This window comes from Kogia breviceps, chromosome 16, assembly GCF_026419965.1.
Source record: "Kogia breviceps isolate mKogBre1 chromosome 16, mKogBre1 haplotype 1, whole genome shotgun sequence".
Taxonomy (NCBI): Eukaryota; Metazoa; Chordata; class Mammalia; order Artiodactyla; family Physeteridae; genus Kogia; species Kogia breviceps.
Genome location: NC_081325.1, coordinates 49020404 through 49044562, shown reverse-complemented (window position 1 = coordinate 49044562; position 24159 = coordinate 49020404). Strand labels below are relative to the sequence as shown.

Genomic DNA, 24159 nt, shown 5'->3' with positions numbered 1-24159 from the left:
TGCCCCACCTAGAGGAAAACTTTACAGTGTTTCCAGTAGAGGCAAGTTTTTCATTTAAAGGCTGTGCATCTGTTGTTGTTCTACGGTTTTTCAAACTTGTCTTTTCATGTTGTTTTTATCCAGATGTAGAGAAATGTAAAGGGCTGTTTACCCGGCGCCCAGGATCAGGCCAGGGGGTGGGGTCCGGGGCCGCTTTCCCCCGAAGAGACCCCACCCCAATGAGGGCCCCTCAGCCCCCAGTTTCCATCTTCCTTTGGGCTTCCCGATTCCCTTGCCGCACCCACGTCTTCGGATGTGGGCTTCCATTGCCTTCCCGCTCGCGCTGCTTTCCTAGTCTAAGGATACTTCGCTTAAGGAGTGGGGCACAATTTTCGGCCACCTCCACTTATTTGTTCTTCGACACCCTAACACCAGGACAGACCCCTCCTCTTAATCCTGATTTCTCAGACGCAGGCCCACTGATTCATCCCGTCAGGACCAGAAGTGGGCTGTGGAATCCTGCTCCGGTCTGGGACTACCCTGCCCATCTTGCTCACCTACAGAATGTGGCAGGAGGTGGAGAGCACACCAGGCAGTGCGCTGCCTTTGTTTTCATTAATAACGCACACCGGGCCTCTAGAAGTGTTTGGAAAATGCCACAGAAAATGTAGAACATGGCTTTTCCTGGCTAGAACTCGTCCCTTCACTCTCATTTCCTGTTTCTCGGCCTCTGCCTCCTTTTTCTTCCCATCCTACTTTGTACCACACTTGCGAATCTTTCTTCCCTTAATGAAAACTTCCCCTTCGCTGCCTTCCCACGGCCGGGGCGATTTCCCACGCGGGACGGGCTCAGGGGCGCCGCGCCGGGGTGTCCGGCGACCTGGGCGCCCCAGCGCGCTCACGCAGCTTTGCAAGAAAGTGGCACACGCGATCGCCACCTCGGCCCGCCGCGCCCGGCCCGCCCGCTCCCAGCCCCGCGCGCGGGCTTCCGCCCCCGCCGACCCTCCAAGCGCCGGGCTGACCCCGCGCCCTCCCGGCCGCCGCGGGAACGCCGGGCCGCACGGGCTGCCTCCTCCCCCTCCCGCCCCAGAATCGCGCCGATCCGCTCCCCCGGGCGCGGAGGCGGGGAGGGAGGAGCCCCCGGTAAGGGCGTGAAGGACGCGGCTCCTGTCCGCCCGCATCTCGGGGCGCTGGGTGGGGTGGGGTGGGGTGGGGTGGCGGGGGGGTGCCGGACTCCCCTCTCCCGCCGCTCCTCGCTCCGGGTTTGCAGCTCCTGCTTCCTGCTCCTCCCGCCCGCAAGTCCGCCCGCCTGCCTAAATTCCGAGCGAGGGCGGACGTCCCTTCTCCCCGGGCTCCCGAGCCGGCCGCGTGGCTCCGCCTCGCCCCCATTCATCCCGCCAAGGTGAACCGCTGGGAGGGAGGACGCCCCCGCCTAGCCCGCAACGTGCGTCGCTCCAGAACCCAAACAATGCTTCCCCCGCCTTCCGCGTGCGGCCCTCCGCCCAGCCCAGCCTCGCGCGCAGCGCCGCGCGCAGGGAACCGCCTGCCCGGGCCGGGACCCCATTGTTGCCCGGCGCGGGCGATGCCCGGCGTCCGGGGGCGGTCCCCGCGAGCGGTCCCGCAGCCTCCGCCAGCGGTCCCGCAGCCTCCGCCGGCCGCCGGAGCCGGCTCCGCCCACACCTTTCCAAGTTAGCTGGTGGGTGAGCCGCGGGGACGGCTTGGGCCCCCGGCCCCCTCCCTGCACGCTTCCACCCCGGAGGGAGGGGCGGGGAGAGGAGCGGCGGGGGCTGTGGGCCGAGCGGGCTCCGCGCTTTATTTGTCTCCGAATTCCCTTCCTAAGGCTGCCTAGCGCGCTGACACAAAAGAGGGGACTTTCTCGCGGCTCCGCGCGAGTCCTCTCCAGACGAGTTGAAATAGGGGGTTCCTCCCGCCGCGAGGCCCCGCGGGCACCCCTCGCCCCGCGGCTCCCAAAGCGGCGTTGGCCATGTGTAGGTTATTTTGGGTGCCGCAGCAAGGTGGTGCAGGTGACCGGGAAGCTCCGCCGCGGCCGAGGCCGAGGGGCGGGGGCAGGGGTGGGGCGGGGTGGAGGTTCCGCGGACCCACCCCCCAGCCGGCGGCCCGGGCGCCGAGGCGAGGGCCGGGCAGTGGGTGTTGCCTTCTACCTCTGCGAGCGGGGAGGGGTTAGTTTCCCACAGGGGATTTCAACCATCACACTCAGAGCCCGCCTCCTAATCCTCGGGCGGAGCGGCTCGGGGGCCCCATTTTATGGCAATAAAGCGACTTAGCGCCTGCTGAGCGAGCCCCTCCCCGCCGCCGCCCCCGCCCTCGGCCCCACCCCGGGGCTCGCCCGCAGCGGCGGGGCTTTGTTTCGGGGGAGGAGGACCCGGAGCTCTTTTGTTTGGGGGTTTGGTGTTTTCACCTCCCCCCCCGCACCCCCAACCGTTCCCCCCCCCCTCCGCGCCTCTCCGGTTTCCTGAGCTGCGGGCTGCAAGGGAGGAGAAGCGGCGTCTTGCAACCCCCTCGGCTGGGCCCCGGGGTAATTCGATGCGGGCCTGGCGAGGCTCCCCCCGCTAGACCCGGGCTCGCGTCTCGGCAGCCTCCACCCACCGGCCCACCCTACATTTAGCGCATCATGTGATCCGGGTAAGTCATTTGCAAGTACAACAGTTCCCTGGGTTGCCCCCCATTCATTTCCTGAGAACTGCAGAGAGCAGCTGAGAGGCTCTGCCCGTGCGTGTGCGTGTGCGAGTGTGCGTGTGAGTGTGCGCGGGTGACGACGTGTGTGTGTGTGTGTGTGTGTGCGCGCGCGCGCGCGCGTGTGAAAGCGAGAGAGAAAGGGAGAGAGAGAGGGGGACTCTGTGTGAGGGAAAGAAAACAATTTCTCCTGCTCTGCAGCTTCTGTTCAGGTCTGTGCCGATTCCGTTTCTTATCAAAATAAACAACCCCTTCTCTTTTTTTTTGTGCCATCCCAGATCAGACCGTATTCTCTTAACATGTTTTATTTTCCTTCTGTCATCTGCTCAAGTTAAATCATTTTGGTTGGTCTGTGTTCGTAAAGGGGGAAAGTGTTGGGAAGCGGGAGGGGGCCGAGGGAGGGCGATGCTACTGCAGAGCAAGTAGCGTCGGTTGGATTCGTGGAGAAGAAAGAAGGAGGTTTCTTCCCCCCCCCGCCTCGCAATTTTTTTAAAAAAAGAACTTATCAAGTAGCGTGAATTAAGCAAATGTTTTTCTACCCCTAGTGGAATTGTTGGTTGCAGTGCTTGCCTGACAGTTGCCAAGGATGAGAAATAAAACACCAGGGCTGAATTGGGGGGGGGGGGCTTGTGGAAGTAGTGTGCCCCCAGGAAGAGAGCGAGTTGGGTGAAGAGCTGCCGCACCGGGCCTTGTGGGCTTGGGTGTGCACTGGAGAGAGCGGAGGGGAAGGGGTTAAGGCGGAGATGACACTGCTGGCATGAATAGTGGTCCTGGTGCTACATTCATTATTGTCTCTGGTCGTAATGATGTGTAACTGTCACTTGCTACAGTGCCTGGTCCATGGAAGTAGCCAGGGGCTGGCCCGTGGCAGTTATTTTCAATTACGGGGGGCCTGACCGGAGTTGACAAGGGGCAACTTTGCAGGGCCACCCGGGCCGGGAAGCCCGCGGAGACGGCCTGGGAGCCACTTCTTGCCTTAAGAGGCTCGCTCGGAGGACTCGGACTTGACCTCCGCGACATTAGTTGGTGTTCGCGTTAGATGCTTCCCTACGGGGAGAATCAATCCTGCTTTTGTTCGGTAGAGAGCTGCCTATTAGAACTTTGAAAACTTTTATCTTTGGGGAAAAGGGTGGGGTGCACTCAACAGTTCTGTTTCGAAGTGCATTTGAGGCAAATGCTTGGAAAAAGTACCAATTCCTTTGTTATATGCCCTGCAGCTTCCCAACCCCCTTTACCCTGCGCTTCCAGTTTTGCATACTTTAATAGTAACAGCCTTTATTCAGCTCATAAAAGCTGACTGTGTTGAGTTAAAGAGTATTAGTACAACGGAATGTGTAATCTGGATAAACAGTTTGTGTGGTTAGTATTGTCGGCTCTCTAATTTAACTGTACAGATGGTTTAAGTGTCGTGCTGTATGGATTGTTTTAAGCAATGCCACTGGCTAATAGAATCCTCAGACGAGCACTCGGATATTTTATTTTAAATCAGCTTCAATATTCTCTCAGTTTCCGTGTAACACCAGGGAGAGGAGCAGCTCTATTTACGTTTAGTGCGTGTGCATCTAGTGGCTTCGGTAGACATCTGCCAATCAACGCACGTCATTCTGCAAATCCACCCAGACGCCTTCCTGCCCTTTTCTTACTGGAGGATAGAGTTGTTTAGATAAGTTAACGCTTTGAAATAAATTTGGTGGCTTTTAACGGGCAGCAGCTTGTGATGGGGAATAGGAGTGGTCACTTTGAAGGGTGGGTGTATTCCATCTTCTAAGAAATGCTCTTTGGAATTGGTATTCAGTAAAAACAGTGACCCCTCACCTTAAAAAAAAAAAACAAAAACCCGGTTGTGCTATTTGCAGACCTCATTCAGGTGTTGTTTACATTTTTAAAAACCACATTGAAATTGGTTGTGATAAAGGGGTATACTTTTAGGCTAGAAAATGTTTTACTTTAGAAGCTTAGGAATAGATTGTTGAAGGACAAACATTAGATTGCATGAGTTACATCTTTATGGCTGCAGCCTGGTCAGTTAGAGTCCAAGTTGGGGAGAGAGGGTTTTGAACATAAAAGAACTGACAGAAATTTGTAATGTAGTTAGGGAAGAGGTTTGTTATTTTTACCTTCTAATTCATCACGATTATGAAATATACTTGCGCTGGTAAAAGTTGGGATGTTTTCACATAAAACTTTAGTCATTTATGCACTAAAACTACTATAGCTGTGTGATGTAAAGAAACATCCTTGAGGGGTTTCTGTTTATTTTTGAAGTGCTTCAGTTATTTATCTATTACTTAGTAATGCATATTTAAAAGCAACTTCTGTCAGCTCAACTTTATTTTGGAATGCGTTGAATTACTGTTTACTGAATGAAAATTGTTGAGCCAATGGGCCCTTAATATTTTTTTTTCTCCAGAAAATTCCTTTTCCACAACTGAATGTCATTTGGGAGAAAATTGGTCCTGGTATAGCATTTGAGACCTTGACCTTAGCAACTCTTGGCTGGCGCTTGTTTACTACAGCTGCAGCCTATGTGTGTACAGAAAGGGAGGGACTGCAAACACTGGTGCGCTCTCTCTCCCCAGACCAAGGAAAAAACAAATCAGGATGCTTGACGGTCATTCCGAAGAGCACCCGTCAGGCATGTAATAGCATTAGTGTTCTGGTCGTTTTAAAAAAAAAAATCTTTCTATGTTCCTCGGGGATTACTTTCCGGCCTCCTGGGAAAGGTAAACATGCACTTCAGCAGACTCAGAGTGAGTTTTAGATGTCATATCATGAAGCAGGCTGCTATCAATGTAATGAAATAATTTGTTCTTAAATATAGGTGTGTTTTCTATCCCCATAAAGATGACATAAGTGCTTAGGCCTCTAGGCCCATATGAGGGCATTTTGAACTCAAGCCAGTGTTGGTTAATCTAGAGTGTTGAGTAACTTGACCAGTGAGGTGATGTTGTTAACTAGTTGAACATATAAACGTCTTGGATATTTTCATCATGGTACAAAATGGAAAGTGTGGAATTTCATATTTCTGTGAATTAATATGAGACTAATCACATTAAATTGGGGGCATCAATGGTTTGTTTTCTTTATATTGTGAGAGTAACAGTCCTCTTAGTGTCAACTTCATATATCTAGCTGTAGATGATCTGTGTAGTAATACAAAGTAGTTTGTATTCTGCAAAACTAGAAGTGGCACAAAGTTATTTGAAAAGTTATTCTTTTTTTGGATAAATAAGTTTCCTCACTTGTGCTTCCATCTTGATTAATGAACAAGAGCTAAAAATCTCCAAAGAGTTTTATTCAGAATCAACGCCATGGTTATCTTTTTCCTTTAGAAAACAACTTTCATTTTTGTAAATAACTCTTAAAATAGATGGCAGTGGCTCACCTTTGTCGTTTACGTTTTGAAAATACCACGTGGCACAGGAGTGGAAATATCTCTGTTTGTGCCCAGGGTTCGTTTATTTTCCATTTTAAAATTCACGTTTATTTATTTTTTTCAGCCTACACATTATGCACGCCTTTCAGTCTTAAGTATGGACAAAATGTGAGGGTGAAAATATTAAGATTAAATCCCTGGCAACACCCTATAACCACAGCCTAAAGTCATCCACCTCAACCAGGGGTCCCCAAATCAAAAGGCAAGTAAACAGATGGACCTCCCCTGTGCCCAGAAGGGCAACAGCCTTAGGCTCTGTGAGACCTGCTTGGTTTCTAGATCCCAAGCCTTTCCAGAGAACTGTCTGACTTCAGCTGGCCAGAATTCATTGTCAGGCCGTAGAGCAGCGACACCCCATCTGATGTCAGCTTTTGAGTTCTTGCGGTAGGGAACACATGCTGTGGATTAAATGGTTACTTTCTCTATATATTCTCAGTAATTATGTTACAAAAGGATTTTTCGCTTTGGGGTGTTTATTGTCATAAAAGTGGCTACTTGAGTAGGCCTGTTGCTCCATGAAAATTTGTTTTGGTCTGGCAGTAGATTATAGGATAGTCACTCAAAGAATTCTGCTCTGGGATGGGCTTTCCTCCTGTCTTTTTTTTCCAACTCAAAGTCATACTTTTATTTTGTGGCTAATTTAATGGTATATATTTTTGAATTTTTACTAAAAGTATAGTAATTGGACTGGTCCAAGCAGTGTTGCTTTTTAGGTACAGATGCAGTAGCAGAAAGCCCTTGCTGCTGTATTCCGGCTGGAAGACGAGGGGAAAAGCTACAGAGCTTTGGGGTAGTTTTCCCACCCCCATCAGAGGCCATAGAAGCTGCCACTATCACAACTTGTTGGCCTCCACAGCCAGGAATTGTGTTTCACGTGCTACATTCACCGTGCTTAACAGTATATATGGCTTTTCACAATAATTGCTGGCATGATGTGTATGTATATACCATATACAAAAATATAGCCACTATTTTAGGTATGTACATATATATGTGTACATACATAGCATTTATATTTATGAATGTGAGTTTTTATATTCTCTACCTGTATAGGTACATACCCCATACATAAACTGTGGACGTTATAACCACGAATTATAGTAAAAAGCCCCCTTCCCACTTGCATAAAAGAGGAGAAGAACAGGCAGTTTGTTTTTTCAAATTCTATGTTTAGTAATACTATTTTCACTTTAGTTTAACGAGCAGACTTAAAGCATGAAAACAGCCCTGCCCCAAAGAAAACAAACCAACAGACTTAAATGACAACCAAGAGAAATGATAGTAAAAAAAAAAATGAAATAAATAACTGTAAAGAAAACCTTCATTCATTTCATAATCGGGTGTCTGCTAAGATTATACATCCTGGAATCAGGACTGATTTAAGCAGAGATGTTGCAGTTTGAGCCTGGCTCTCTTGCTTACTAACTCTGGATGAGCTTTGTTAAACTTCTTAACTCCTCTGAGGCTTTAAAATGGGAAAAATCATATGCAGTTTACAGGGCTGTGGTGAGGGTAAGAAGAAATAATGTAGGTAAAAATCACTTTGTAAAACTGTAAAGCACCGGTGTGTCAACTGATTTGACAGGAAAACCACTACCTCCCCGTCCCCCCACCCCCTGCCCTAAGAGGGATGAACTTTCCAGCCTCTTAAAGTGAGCATATAAATTACGCTTATGGAGAAGGAATTTCCGAGTGTGGGTAGAAAACTCCTGGCAGTCAGAGGTCATGAATTCCATTCCTGTCTCACCAGAGATTTGCTCTATGACCTTGAGATCAAGTCACTCTTAAAAAGTTTTTATGTAGCTGGTATAAAAGTTACTGACTGTTAACATTTATATAATGCAGGTGAAGTATCTGAGCTTTTCCAAAGAAAAAGACATGAAAATACAGTTTCCATGATCATTTATAGAAAATAGAAAATAAAGATCAGCAAGGATTATTTAGAGATTATAAACTTCCAGGCTACTTCTTCAGTGAGTCAACTGAAACCTCTATCGACTGGTCATTGAAAATGCCCTTAATGTTTTTTTTTTAATGGAATCGTTAAATTTGTGCTGTTGTACTATAATTTAGAACAGCCTATTGAACTTCAAATCCCTAGTTAAGCCAAGATTCTGTTGATTAAGTTATGTCTGATTTATGGTTTAGTCTCTTGGTTAGACTCAAATGTTGTTGCAGTACAACATGTGAACAATAAACGAAGGTAGATGATGGGATCTTACGTGGGTATTTGAAAATTTATTGCACACATTTTATATGCACACATTTCCGGCCATGTACATTTTTTAAACACACACACATTTTTGAGAAAATTAAGAACAATAATACTTTACATAATTTCTCCCCAGCTACATTTTCTCCAGTTTAGAAATAATTTTTTTTCACACTCTGCACACTGCTATGCTTGCAGTAGCAAAGAAACAGACTCAAACTAGCTCATCAATATAACTCTTTCCGTGTCACACATACACCTTGCCTACCTCCTGTTCATGTTACAACTATCACTGTAAACATCACTTTCTGTGGGACTCTTATTTTTCATCCGTTGCTTGACGAATACATCAGGCTCCAGTCTGTAATCTATGGCCGCATAGCACAGGATGTTCCTTCTGGTGTAATTGCTTGTTGATTTGTCTTGTCCCTTCCCAATAATAAGCCCCTTGAGAGCAGGAAATGAATCTTCTTCATAGTTACTTTCATGGCTTCTAACATAGTGGCTGATCACGTAGTGCTAAAATACTTAATGAAGGAACGAATTGAGGAGTACAGTCCATATGACTGTCCTTTCAGTAGCTAAGTGCCAAATATCATGGTCATTTCCTCTTGCCTTTTCATCTCTAGTCAATATATTCATGTTTATTAATCATTCCACAATTCACTACATTTTCCTGAAAATTTTTTTCTCCTTGCCAAATGAAGCCTTGCAGTTGAGTTAAATGCTACTGGATTTGAAACCTTAAGCTACCCAGTTTTTCGCCGTCTAACTGGGCAAGTTGCTTCTGCAAGTCTTAGTTTACTCATTGGTAAATTAAAAACAGAAACAAGAACATATAATGTCAACATTGCAGAATGTTTTTGAGGATCAGAATTATGGTAATGCCTGCAAAGCATCCAGTATATAGAACCTTGTACATACTTAGTGCTCAGTAAATATTAGTCTGCTCAAAAGGTACAAACGTCCAGTTCTAAGATAAATAAGTACTAGGGATGTAACATACAACACGATAAATATAATTAATACTGGTCTGTGTTGTATAGGAAAGTTAAGAGAGTAAATCCTAAGAGTTCTCATCACAAAGAAAAAATTTCTTTTTCTTATGTTTATCTATATGAGATGTTGGATGTTTACTAAGTTTACTGTGGTAATCATTTCATGGTGTATGTTATACTTTAAACTTACACAGTGCTGTATATCAATTATATCTCAATAAAACTGGCAGAAAAAAACTTTCATCTCTTCTAGTATATTGATGCCTCTCGTAAAAGCAGCCACTGAGAATGAATAGCAGCAACAAAACAACTACTCTTTATTGTGCAGCTACTATAATACAGAAATTAGGCACTGTGCTTTTCATTTCTTAGCTTATTTATTTATCTACTGTAAAGATTTTTTTTTGGATGTGGACCATATTTTTAAGTCTTTATTGAATTTTTTACAGTATTGCTTCTGGTTTATGTTTTTGGTGTTTTGGCTGAGAGGCATGTGGGATCTTAGCTCCCCGAGATCAGGGGTTGAACCCACACCCCTTGCGTTGGAAGGCGAAGTCTTAACCACTGGACTGCCAGGCAAGTCCCTTAGGTTATTTAATATGTACTAATTAGTAAATAGGCATGTCTAGTTGACTTTCAGATAATTGACACTTTGAATACTCTATGTGGAGACCGCAGAAGTACCTTTTGTACACTGAATTTTGACTTAAGAACATCATCAGTTCATGAATTAATGAATTTTTTTAAGCTCTTGTAAGATGGGGCCATGTAACAGTCTTTCCCCTCCCCCCAGCCCTGAGTTTGCCATTTTTGATAATAATTTTGAAAATTATTTGTGAATTTTACTGTTTTTTTGCCTTTCATTAACAAACTGAGTAGAAAAAGGGGAAAAGGAAAATCTTGATTCTGGTTTTGAGAAACAGGGCTTATTATCCAGTTGAGACAAAGAAATCATTAGGTGTGCTGAAAATTGGTGAATCTTTATTGAAAGTGCTTAGTGGAGGTAAGCTAATGAATTGTAAAAAAAAGTAATAAGATGACAGAACATACAAAATGCTATACATCTGTTTTTAATGACACTAATAGATTGTGTATAATTACAGATTTTGTAATATTCCTTTGTGTCTGGGAATGGGTGTCCTTTAAAATGTAAGTCTAGTCCCTTGACTTACACATATTTGAGTTTTGTGCAAGTTTGCTGGAGTGCATTATATATTGGAGACATGAGATTCGTTCCTCCCTTCCTTTATTAAATATTCATTGAGTACATGTGTATGATATTGTGGTTTCTATTTTATAGATGTGGAAACTGATTTTCACAGAGTAATGCCATCATTATCAATAACCAGTTAGCTTCAAAGCAAAGATTTGAAGACTGGAAAACCTTTGAACTGTCTTCTGTGTTACTCTTACCTCCCTTCAGCATTAAATATGCTATTCCAGTTAGTCTCATCATAGAGAATTAGAGCAAAAGAATGGGAGTATTGTACAAATAAATATTGTCTTTAGAGGCTGCTTTATTTGTAGATTATATTGATATACATTTACTAGAATACCTTTACTAGAATATTTACTTCAGTGTAGAAGCCAATTCTGTGTTTAAGAGACTTAATCCAAAAAATTATTTTAGGAGGCAACTGCTACAGGATGTTCCATAATGTTAATAGTAGACCAATACATTCTGGCCAGTATGCATTCTGTTTGATAAAGCTATTAAAGTCAGAGGCATAATAAAATTAATAAAAACATATTATCTGTATAAAAAATGCCTTACTTTCTCATTGGACTTATGCTTATTTAGCTCCTACCATGTATCTGGAATTATATATGAAAATGGGTAGGACATCACCGATGAGCTGAAAATCAAGTAGGAGAGGTAAGACTTCTGTAGAAAATTATAATTCAGAGTAATTTGTGATACATGGATCGGGTGCTATAAGATACTTAAACAAAAGGCAGGGGAGAAAAATTGCTCCTAGCTGGGAAATCAAAGGTTTCAAGGTTTGAAAGTGGATAGGTGGCACAAATCCTTCATGGAAAAAGTTTTACGTCTTATAGAAAAGAAACAGCAAACCTGCAAGTGGAAGAGAGCAAATTAAAAACAGCTATTTTGGCATCTGTGGTGATTTCACACCTCTTTTTCTGTTATCTTTTAGAGCTGATGGCTTTATGGTGTTTTGGCAAACTTCTATCGTTTGCTGTATCACCAGAAAATTTTCTTTTCCAAAAATAGATCCCGGCATATGCTTGGCTAGTAGGGCACACAGTGTTACAATGAATTTAGAGAACGTTTATTTGGATAAACAAAAATAATGATGGTTGATTAATAAAAATTTAAAAGTACACTTTATATGAAGTTATCTAATAAAAGTTTTGTATATTACTGAAGAGGTTTGGTATATATTTTATTTATAAATGTTGGGAATTTTAGCCTTGACCAACAGCCTTTACATACAGGAATAAAATCTTTTTTTCCTGTGGAAGAACAATGGAAGGGAAAACTTGAAAATCGATCAGTTTTACAGAAGGTCAGAGTCAGTTGAAGGGATATTTAGAAAGGAGCTTTACAGTAGAGCGGTTGAATATTTAAAGAGTGATAAGAGTGATATCCTCTGGAATGTGCATTAGCTTTTCTGCTGTAGGTGTAAATACAGAACATTTAAGCAAACACATGAATTACTTCATTTTGAGAGATTGTATAATAAGAAACAAATGAACTCTTAATGAGTCTATAAAGAGCATTGACGGTATTTTTATTGTACACTGAACTCTCTGTTGAGTATATTGGGACTATACCAAGGCTCCAGGCTGAAGCAGTTGTGTTTTATGTATAAGTAGCTTTGTAATTAAGACAGTTTAGAATTCTTGAGTAGTAGGGGCCAGCAAAAAAAGAATTTCTTAGTACTTGGTGGTTTACAGAGTGGTTTTAGTTTCATCCTGACAATATCCTATAAGGTAGATCGGACACAGTGAAGGTAAAATAACTAGAAGGTAGCCAAGTCAAAACTAGAACCTTGATTTCCAACACCAGTAAAATAATTTGTTCCCATTTCATTCCACTGCTGTCTTCCTAACTTTCATTTAGTCTTAATGAGCCAACATTTTGAAAGTCCACATTGCGCGAAAGAGGTGCTGCTCAGTGAATATTACTGAATGAATTCTTGTCTCCTTCCAAAACGTACTTTAAAGGGGTATATAAAACCCCAAATATAACAGCTCGGAGAGATCAACCCAATTAATCCTAGAAGAGACTGTGCAATTGGAATGTATCCATACTCTGAAGAAAATTAGGGAGATGCTTCATCACTTAGCACGTAGCAGGGTTTATATTAGGTGCTGAGAATACTAAGATAAATAGAGCATGGGCTGTGTCCCAACGTATAGGCAAATTGGGGATAAAAGCAGCACAGTTAAGCCCAAAGGAAGGGCCATGCTAGTGTATTCTGCTTCAGTTTATTTTCTTCATGTAGATCTTTTATGTGCCTAAAAATAATACACTAGATAGTCTTAGATTTATGTTATAGTCTCTTCTAAGTACTTTCAATCGTACCGGAAAACCTTTTTCCATTTAAACGTGGTTTTCTAAGTGTCTTCTCTTTCAAAAATGTATATTGCACATTTACTGTACATAAAACGTGTATATACATTTTAAAGGTGTTATTTAATGTTTACAACCAACTCACAGCTAGATATTTGTAATATTTACATGTGAATTTATTCTTACCTTTATGTCTTAGTTTTTCAAAGGATTATCACTTAAGATCTATAGGAAATAAGCTGTGTTTTGCAGAAACTCACTTGTTGGGCAGGGTTTACAAATCTCTCTCTCTGATAAAAGTAGGTACATGTGTGTGGAGACTTTAAACTTGATTTTATAGTGAACTCCTTTCTCTTTTTTTTTTTACTTAGCTTCCCTTCTTCCTCTAGCCAACAATAGCATTATATTCCCTCATAACCCTCATCATAACTATCAGTATTATGTGTCTTAATATTTTTCTCCATATCCATAAGTGTTATAGATGCATCTGCACACACGGTTTTTTGATCACGTTTACAAAAATGAGATTATTTTTTGGAGACTCTTTTTTTTCATTTCTTCCTGCCTAAGGGAAATCCTTCCCTTAGCTGCAACAACTCTAATCCATTAAAAACAAAAGTGTTGCATATATTGCAAGGAATGGTTATTTTCCAGTCTGTTAGCTTACTGATGGGCAATACTTTGTTTCCAGTTTTTGCTACTAAAACCAATATTGTAATAAATATCTTTATATTACAGACTTGTGGGATGATCACCAGGGTGGCGTTACTGATTCAAAATGTTGCCACCAGCAACGCAGGGCGATACCCTTTCCCTTAAACTCCATCAGCAATAGATGACACTTTTCTAGTATGATAGTTGTGTAGTGGTATCTCATTGTTAACTTCAGTTATTATTTTCTGACTTCTAGTGACCTGGAGCATCTTTTCCTATGTTTGTAGGTAAATTGGTATTCTTCTAAGAGTTGCCCTTTATTCTTTGTTCGTTTTTTTATTTGGTTATTGTCTTTTTGTGAGAGTAATTTATATATAACAGCTATTAACCATTTGTCTGATGCCTGCATTGCAGATAATTTTTTCAAAAACTAATCTTTGGCCTCTTGTCTGTTTAAGACGTATCTTTTGATATGTTAACATTTAAATTTTTTAAAAAAATTATTTATTTATTTTTGGCTTTGTTGGGTCTTTGTTGTTGCACGTGGGCTTTCTCTAGTTGTGGTGAATGGAGGCTACTCTTCCTTGCGCTGTGCAGGCTTCTCATTGCGGTGGCTTCTCTTGTTGCGGAGCACGGGCTCTAGGTGCGTGGGCTTCAGTAGTTGTGGCACACGAGCTTAGTTGCTCCGTGGCATGTGGGATCTTCCCGGACCAGGGCTCGAACCTGTGTCCCCTGCACTGGCAGGTGGATTCTTAACCACTGCACCACCAGGGAAGTCCCTAACATTTTAAATTTTAATCAATTTTTTTTCCTCTCTGTTTCTCTGGTCTACTGTTTTTGTTTTACGTTTTTAAAAGACTTTCTCCATTGATAAAATAGACATGTAATGTCCTATATTTAGATTTAATTTTTCTTTCCACTTTGATCTTATCTTTAGTCCATTTGGAATTTTTAGTTGTATATGTGGTATGAGAGGGGAGGGAGGGGGTCCACTTTTACTTACTTTCAGATGCATATCCAGTCCATTGTATCAGAACCATTTTTAAGGTAATGTATCCCTTTCCCAGTAAATATAAATTCCACAGTTGTTTTCGTATATCCTATGATAGTACTGGGTTTTTTTTTTTAACATCTTTATTGGAGTATAATTGCTTTACAATGTTGTGTTAGTTGCTGCTGTATAACAAAGTGAATCAGCTATACATATACACATATCCCCACATCTCCTCCCTCTTGCGTCTCCCTCCCACCCTCCCTATCCCACCCCTCTAGGTGGTCACAAAGCACCCAGCTGATCTCCCTGTGCTATGCGGCTGCTTCCCACTAGCTATCTATTTTACATTTGGTAGTGTATATATGTCACTGCCACTCTTTCTCTTCGTCCCACCTTCCCCTGTCCCTTCCCTGTGTCCTCAAGTCCATTCTCTACGTCTGCGTCTTTATTCCTGTCCTGCCCCTAGGTTCTTCAGAACCTTTTTTTTTTTAGATTCCATACATATGTGTTAGCATATGGTATTTGCTTTTCTCTTTCTGACTTACTTCACTCTGTATGATAGTCTCTAGGTCCATCCACCTCACTACAAATAACGTAATTTCGTTTTTATTTATGGCTGAGTAATATTCCATTGTATATATGTGTCACATCTTCTAGTACTGGTTTTATTTCCCCTTTTAAAACTGATTTTTTTAGTTACTCTCAGACATATAACTAGGGTTCATATCTTAGGAATATTGAATTCATTGTCCACCTCCCCTGGGCAAAAGGTACATAAAAACCCTACTGTGATTTTAATTGTACTAAATTTATACATAATCCGGGGACAATTAATATTTTAATGTTATCTCCATTTCTAGTGTTATTTCATTTTATCTTCCCAGTTCAAAAATATGGTTGTCTTTCCATTTGTTCAATCTTATTTTTTATACTTCAAATAGATTTTAATATATTTTTGTAATGATTGTTTCCTCTTTAATTAAATTTAATTCTAAGTACATTAAAGGTTTTTGGCTATTTTATATCTATTGGGATAATATAATTTCTTTTTTTAGTTTGTTGATACAGTGAATTAATTGCACTGCTTAAGTTTTGAATGTTGTACCAGACATTCCTTATTCCTTGTACAAGCCTTACTTGGTCTTGATGCATTATCTTATTATGTATAGCTATATTTGACTTTCTAATATACTGTTAAGAATTTTTTAAAAGTTAGCTTTTATTCTTGTAGTGTCTTTATCTGATTTTTCTTTCAGGGTATTTGTAGCCTCCGAAAATAACTTGGGAAGTGTTCTGTCCTGTTCTTTTTTGGGATACTTTGTGTAGAATTGGTATTTTTTCTCCCTTGGAAATGTGGAAGAATTCACCAGAGAATTCATGTGGATTTAGAGGCTTGTTTTTCTTTCTAAGAAGGTTTTCAATTTATTTAATGCATATAGGGCTATTCAGATTATAAATTAATTTTGAGTGAATCTTCTTAGTTTGTGATTTTGAAGGAATTTAGCTTTTTATATGTTATAGAATTTATTGGCATAAGGTTGTTCACATTACCTTATTCTTTTAATATTTGTAGGATCTGCACTGATAACACTTTATTCCTGATTTTGGTGACTTGTGACTTTTCTATTTTTGTCTTGATCAGTTTGGCTAGAGGTTTATCAATGTTATTGATGTTTTGAAAGAACCAGCTTTTGGTTTCATTAATTTTTTCCTCTAGTATTTTACTTTTTTCTAATTCATTGATTCCTGATCTTTATTATTTTGTTCCTTCTGCTTGTTATAGGTTTACTTTTTTCTTTTTGTAGTTTCTTAAGATGGAAGCTTAAAATATTGGTTTGAGACCTTTTTTTCTTACATAATGTATGTAATGCTATAAATTTTACTCTGAGCTCTGTTATTGTACATTTTTATTCAGTTCCAAAGATTTTCTAGTTTTCATTGTGATTTCTTCTTTGATCTTGGATTATTTAGAATTATGTGTTTTAATATTAAAATACTTGGGCATTTTGAGATATACTTATATTGGTTAGTTTAATTCCATGGTTTTCAGGGTTTGTATGATTTTGGGTCTTTAAAATTTGCTGAGATTTGTTTTGTGGCTCAGAATGTGGTCAGTATTGGTGAAGGTTACAGGTACAATTGAAAACAGTGGATCCTGCATTATTGGGTAGAGCAGTCTATATGTATATTAGACCTATATCCTACAGATGTCAGTTTGGAAAGTTGGTTAATATTCTTCAAGTCTTCTACATTGTTAACTGATTTTTTTTTTGTCTCCTTGTTCTGAAGGTTTTTGGGAGAGTGGCGGTGGGGGGGTTTAAGTATTTAAATTCAGTTGCAAATTATTCTAATTCTCTTTTCAGTTCTATCAGCAGTTGTTTATGTATTCTGTTATTAGGTGCAAACAAATTTAGTATTATTACGTTCTCTCCATGAATTGACCCCTACATCATCATGTAGTATCTCCCTTTTTCTCGTGTAGACAACGTATAATTGAGTGTTACTGTTTTTAATACAATCTTACTGTCTCCAACTTTTTTTTTTTTTAAACATCTTTATTGGAGTATAACTGATTTACAATAGTGTGTTAGTTTTTCCTTTACAACAAAGTGAATCAGTTATACATATACGTATGTTCCCATATCTCTTCCCTCTTGCATCACCCTTCCTCCCACCCTCCCTATCCCACCCCTCTAGGTGGTCACAGAGCACAGAGGTGATCTCCCTGTGCTATGCGGCAGCTTCCCACTAGCTATCTAATTTACATTTGATAGTGTATATATGTCCCTGCCACTCTCTCACTTCGTCACAGCTTACCTTTCCCCCTCCCCATATCCTCAAGTCCATGCTCTAGTTCCAACTTTTACTTGGGATCATTTGATCATTTACATTAAACATTTTAATGTGATTAGGTTTCTATCTACTAACTTGCTATTTGTTTTCTATTTGTCTCCTGTTCTTTGGTATTATTTTCCTGCATCTTGCCTTCTTTAGGCTTGATTATTTTTTAATATTCTATTTTTTCTTCACTTTTGGCTTATTAATTACAGCTCTTTGTTTTATATTTTTAGTGGTTACTCTAGGGTTTACAATATACATCATTAACTTCTCACGCTTCCTGTATGATGTCAGAATTTTACAGTGGTATACTGTCATTTTTTCCTCTCACTTTGCTTATGCTGTTTTCTTAATATATTTTACTTATACATGTTATAAACCATAATTTCCTAGATACTATTTTTGCTTTAAAGAGTCAGTTACATATATATATATGTGTGTGTGTGTGTGTGTGTGTTTACTGATGTCTTTTCTACTTCCAGCATTCTTTATTTGTTTGTTCTAAGTTTTTAGCTAGTATCATGTTACTTTTGCCTAAAGAAATTTCTTTAGTATTTCTTGTACAGCAGGTCTGCTGGCAATGACTGCTCTCAGCTCTTGCTTATCTGAAAAAGTCTATCTGCCTTTGTTTCTGAAATATTTTATTTGGGTTTTGAATTCTAGGCTGACAGTTTTCTCCCCATTACTTTAAAGATAAAGCTCTGTTATCCCATAGCTTACATAGTTTCCAAGAGATGTCTTTTATTATTCTGATCTTTGTTCTTCTATAAGTAATATTTCTCTTTTTCTCTGGCTGCCTTCAGGATTTTTTTTTTTAAACTTTTTTTTTTTTTTTTTTTTTTTTTTTTTTTACCTTTGGCTGTGAAGTGCATAGGTGTGTTATCATTTATAATTGTCCTGCTTGGGGTTCTCTATGCTTCTTTGATCTGTAGCTTATTGTCCTTCCTAATTTTTCACCCATTATCTTTTTGAATATTTCTTCTGCCTCCTTTCTGCTGCTTCTTGTGGACTACTTTGACAAGTACATTAGTCTAATTGATATTGCTTCATAGGTCTTGGATTCTCTGCACTCCCCCCTTCAGTATTCAGTCAGAATAATTTCTGTTGATCTGTTCTCAGATTTACTAATTCTTCCTGTTGTGTCTAGTCTTTTGTAAGCTCAGTGAAAGCATTCTTCATCTTTGAGATAAAGTAATTTGTCTAGTATTTTCATAGAACTTAAAACAATTTTCCACATCTTTGCTGAATTTTTGTTTATTCATGTTGTCTATCTTTTTCTCTAGATATTTAAATATCTTAATTACAAAGTCTCTATTTGATAGTTTCAACATCTCTGCCATCTCAGGGTCTGATTATGTTGATAGCTTTATCCCTTGACATTGGGTATCTTTTCTTGCTTTGTTTTGATGTCTTGTAATTTTTGATTGGCTGCATGACATTATGTAAAAGAATAGTACATAGTGAGATAAAAAGTTATTATGCTAAGACATGGACGTGCCTCTTATTCTGCAAGGTGTTAGTGTCTGTTGAGGGGGGTAAATGAATCAGTTTGTTCAGTATATGTGCTGAGTTACTGCTTTGTTGTTGCTAGTGAACTGTCGTATCACCAGAGACTTCAAGTTTCTCCAGGAATGCATTGCTTTACGTGGAGACTTCTGTGAGACCTGGAGTGCCACAGAATTTTTCTTCTCTGTGTTCCTGCTACTTTCCGCTAGTCCTGAACTCCAGTGACACAAGGGACCCCTTTCTGTGCTTTTTGCGTCTATCTTGGAAGTAGTCTGGGTGAAGTCGTGGATGGATGAGTATGTGGGGTCTCAGTTTCCCTACACCAGATGCAGTTTTAGGCTGGCCTGGATGACTGAGTCTGAGCTGGGACTTTGTCAGCATGTCTGTCCCTTTCTCTTCTGGTAGCCAAACTCTGCCTTGTGTCAATGGTAGGCTTTTGTGCCAGTGAGTTTTCTATTCTTACATCAGTATGGCTGATGTCTTATTTGTATCACTGTAGAATTCTGGGCCTCAGTGAGTTTCCTGCCTTACCCCAGGAGTAGATGAGTTTTACCTAGTGTTCAGTGCAGGGCAGTTGTGTTCATGGTTTTTGTTTCTCACCCAGTGGCTGCTATCCTTTGAACCTCGGAAGAGGGCTAGGCAGAGGGTCTCTCTCTCTCTCTCCCTCTCCCAGTGGCAGATAACTTCTCCCCTAGCACAGTCCATCTTTGCCTGGAGGAAGCAGGAATATTTACTGTCCCTTTCTCTGTGGCAGATGGCTTTTGCTTCATTTGATGTTAGAGTCTTGGATGAAGCCAGTTTTTATGCTTGTCCCCCAGTGGTAGCTGATCCCTACCTGCATGCCAACACTTCCAAGAGTGGCTCTCTTAGGTCTCCTGTTCTTTTCCTAGTCTTTTGTCTTAGTACCTGGCGGAGGATTATGCAGAAGAGTAGGTGAGTGGCTGTGGAGTGTCCTTGCATCTGGGGCTTCCTGGGATACTAAGTGACTTTGCTAGCCCACATTCAGTTTTTAAAAATTTATTACAATTTTAGTCATTTTATATTGCTTAGAAATTAAAAGTAAAATTTTAATTGTAGTTAAAAAAAAAACCCTAACATAAAATTTACCATCTTAACTATACAGTTCAGTCATGTCAACTGTATTCACATTGTTGTGCTTCACATCTCAAACTTTTTCATCTTGCACAAGTGAAACTCTGTACCCACTGAACAGCACCTCTCCATTACCCCCTCTGCTGGGACCCTGGTAACCACCCTTCTGTTTTGTGTTTCTTATCAGCTTTTATGACTGTTCACTGTTTTTCCATTATCATGGCCAAAGGCAATTCCTATTTCTCTATGAAGGGTCAGTCCTATGAACCAGAACCTAGTTCACCTGGTTGACTTAAACTTTTTGTGACTTAAACTTTTTGGTCTCAAAAACATTATGAATTTGTAGGGTGTTCATCTTACATAAGTATTTTCTTTCTATATCTGCTTAGCTTAAATGTACTTAGATTTCATTCTTTTCTTTTCCTCTGGTAATACCTGTTGGACTGTGTGTGGTGTGTGTGTGTGTGTGTGTGTGTGTGTGTGTGTGTATAATCTACTGATGGAAAATTTTTTTTTCTCCTTTTTTTTTTTTTTTTTTTTTTTTTTTTTTTTTTTTTTTTTTGCGGTATGCGGGCCTCTCACTGTTGTGGCCTCTCCCGTTGCGGAGCACAGGCTCCGGACGCGCAGGCCCAGCGGCCATGGCTCACGGGCATAGTTGCTCCGCGGCATGTGGGATCTTCCCGGACCAGGGCACGAACCCGTGCCTCCTGCATCGGCAGGCGGATTCTCAACCACTGCGCCACCAGGGAAGCCCTTTTTTTCTCCTTTAGTTGACTGTTATCAAGCATTGGAGAATTTGCTAGTATTGAACTATCCTTGTATTAGGAGCAAACCCTTTAAAAAATAATTTATTACTTTTTATAACTTCGCTTGATTCTATTTGATAACTTGGAAAGATATTTAGAATATGTACATCTGTATTCACAAGTGAGATTGGTCTATATTTTTCTTGGTGCTGAATCAGTTTTTTGTATAATAATTTTGGTGGATACATAAATTAACTTAGAAAGTATTCATGTCTTTCCTTGCGCTGTAATTGGAACTGTCTCTTAAAGGCTAATACTCAGGTGTGAACCACTGGATCATAGTTGTTTTTTCTTTTTATGTTCCCCCAGTGGTACATATGTAATCTTTTTTCCAATTCCATCTGTATATCTGTCCATTAAAGTTTTCACCTTCTTTTCGGGTCAAGTTTTGGCTAGGAAATATTCCATTTGCTCTTTTCTTTTCTTTTCTTTTTTTTTTTTTTTTTTCTTTTTTTTTTTTTTTTTTTTTTTGCGGTACGCAGGCCTCTCACTGTTGTGGCCTCTCCTGTTGCGGAGCACAGGCTCCGGACATGCAGGCTCAGCGGCCATGGCTCACGGGCCCAGCCACTCCGCGGCACGTGGGATCTTCCCGGACTGGGGCATGAACCCGTGTCCCCTGCATTGGCAGGTGGACTCTCAACCACTGCGCCACCAGGGAAGCCCCCATTTGCTTTTTAAAATTATTTATTTTATATTGAAATATAATTGACATGTATTACATTGTATTAGTTTCAGGTGATTTCTGAATTGATTACCACAGTAAGCTTAGTTTACATCTGTCACCACACATAGTTACAATAGCTTTTTTCTTGTGAAGAGAACTTTTAAGATCTTCTCTCTGAGCAACATTCAAATATCTGATACCTTACTGTTAACTGTAGTCACTATGCTTTACATTACATCTTCAGGACTTAACTTATTCTATCACTGGAAGACTGTACTTTCTGACCACTTTCACCCATTTTGCCCACCCCCATACTCAGCCTCTGGAAACCACCAGTCTCTTCTGTGTATCTGTGATCTCTGGATAACTGTATGTACACATTTGCTTTATAGGCTTTTAAATTTGTTACCTTGGGATAACATGTATTATAGTATTCCCTAATGCATAATTACATTTCTACTGTAACACACTTTTTTGTTATTCCCAATATTGTCTGTTTTTAACTGTTCTTTCCATAAATGGTCCATGTGTTGCTTTGCTGTTTTATTAATTTTTTTAATAAAAATTCTTTTGGTTTTTAAAAATCATTTCTACTCTGTTTTTTCCCTGTTTTCTTTTTCATGACTTTTTGCTTATATTTTTTCAGTTCTCTGTCCTCATCTATTTCTTTTTGCTTTGTCTTTTTTTCAAAAAAAGAAGAAAAAAACCTTTAACTATGAAGGCATTGACATTAGAAATATTGTTCTGAATATATCCTTTGCTATATTCTATGTGTTTTTATTGAGGAATTACTCCCCTTTTCATTGTTTTTATTTTTTAATTTTTATTTTATTTTTATTTTTTGCGGTACGCGGGCCTCTCACTGTTGTGGCCTCTCCCGTTGCGGAGCACAGGCTCCGGACGCGCAGGCTCAGCGGCCGTGGCCCATGGGCCTAGCCGCTCCGTGGCATGTGGGATCTTCCCAGACTGGGGCATGAACCCGTGTCCCCTGCCTTGGCAGGCAGACTCTCAACCTCTGCGCCATCAGGGAAGCCCTTCATTGTTTTTAGATGGTAATTTTATTTCTTCTTTGAATCAAGAGTTTCTAGGAATGTGTTTTTAAATTTCTGATTATTATTTTTAGGTCTTCAATTTTGTATTTCCATCTAAATTTTGATTTATATTCAGAGATTGTAATCTGTAAAACATTCTCATTTTTAAATCACTAAGATTTTTTTTTAATGTCTAAGTGTAGGATTTACTTTTATAAATATTCCGGAGAGATTTGAATAACGGTATCTTCTCTATTGAGGAATGTGATTTTCTATTTTTCATCTGCTAAATTGTTTTTGATTTATTTTAAATTATTTTATGTTCTAACTTATATCTGTTCTATTAACTTTGATTAATTCAAAAAGTGTGGTGTATTGAGTTTTACATTCTAATCATATTTTTATATCTTCATTAAACTTAAAATTTCTTTTTTGTTATTTTAAGTTGTTGTGAAATATAAGTGACATAAAACTTAACCATCCCCCTCCCCATAGCCCTTGGCAATCACCATCCTACTTTCAGGTTTTTTGAGTTTGACTATTTTAGATACCTCATATAACTAGCATCATATATTATTTGTCTTTTTGTGTTTGGCTTATTTCAATTAGCATGATGTCCTCAAAGTTCATCTATATTATAGCATGTGTCAAGATTACTTTCTTTTTTTGAGATTGAATAATATTACATTGTATGTATGAACATGGATGTTTCAATGTCTTTTGAATCCCTGCTTTAAATTCTTTGGGGTATATAACTTGAAGTGGAATTGCTGTATATTGTTGTAATTCTTCGTTTAATTTTTTGAGGACTTACTATACCATTTACCACAGTAGTTATACCACTTTGCATTTTCATCAGTAGTGCACAAGGGATCCAGTTTCTCTGCATCCTGGCTAATACTTGTTATTTTCTGGACTTTAAAAAAAAAGCCATTCTGATGGGTTTGAAGTAACATCTCATTGTGGTTTTCATTTGCATTTCTGTAATAATTAGTGATGTTGAGCATCTTTTCATGTGCTTACTGACCCTTTGTGTATCTTCTTTGGAGGAATGTCTAAGTCCTTTGCCCATTTTTTAGTTGGATTTTTGTTGTTGTTGAATTGTAGGAGTTCTTTGTATATTCTGAATACAAACCTCATCAAATACATGATTTTCAAATATTTTTCTCCCATTCTGTGGGTTGCCTTTTCACTCTGTTGATAGTATCCTTTTGATACACAAAAGCTCTCAGTTTTGCTTCAGTGCGGTTTATCTGTTTTTTCTTTTGTCGCCTATGCTTTTGGTGTCATATCCAAGAAATCATTGGCAAATCCATTATCATGAAGCTCTTCTCCTGTGTTTTATTTTAAGTTTTATAATTTTATGTCTTCATTAAATTTTGGTAGATTTGCTTGTATGTTTACCTGTGTATTGTTAGGGACGTATAACTCCATGACTCTTTTTAAAATTATCCTTCTTTTTTGTACTGAATGCCTTTAAAATTAAATTCATCCTAGACTGATGTTAATTCTGCCATTCCTGTTTTTCTTTTTGAGAGAGACTTTAAATATATATGATTTTACTGGATTAGATGACTTATTCTGTCATTAACTTTTTCTTTTTAATTTGTTTTACGTTTGTTTTATAATATAGTGTTTTTTTCAGCATTTTGTTTTTTCTTTTACCCATTTTATTATCTCAGCTTTTTAATAGTCACAATAACATAATAACTGTCCC

At 39.9% G+C, this 24159-nt stretch overlaps 2 protein-coding genes across 6 annotated transcripts in view; both read left to right on the top strand.

Moving 5' to 3' along the window:
* The first annotated feature begins 768 nt into the window (after positions 1-768).
* LOC131743228 (basic proline-rich protein-like) lies at positions 769-1672 on the top strand. Its single transcript, XM_059041758.1, has 2 exons — positions 769-1122; positions 1250-1672. Exons 1-2 carry the CDS (start codon positions 769-771, stop codon positions 1670-1672), a joined length of 777 nt encoding a protein of 258 aa, XP_058897741.1.
* A 517-nt stretch (positions 1673-2189) lies between these two features.
* The window catches only part of KLF12 (KLF transcription factor 12), a 479922-nt gene continuing 457952 nt past the window's right edge, over positions 2190-24159 (top strand). For 4 of the 5 annotated variants that reach the window (XM_067016247.1, XM_067016246.1, XM_059042250.2 and 1 more), the window contains exon 1: positions 2190-2622. The gene's annotated coding sequence lies outside the window, so the exon portion shown is untranslated. Of the gene's footprint in view, positions 2623-2664; positions 2886-24159 lie in introns of those variants that run through there. The other variant, XM_059042246.2, reaches the window with a different exon arrangement.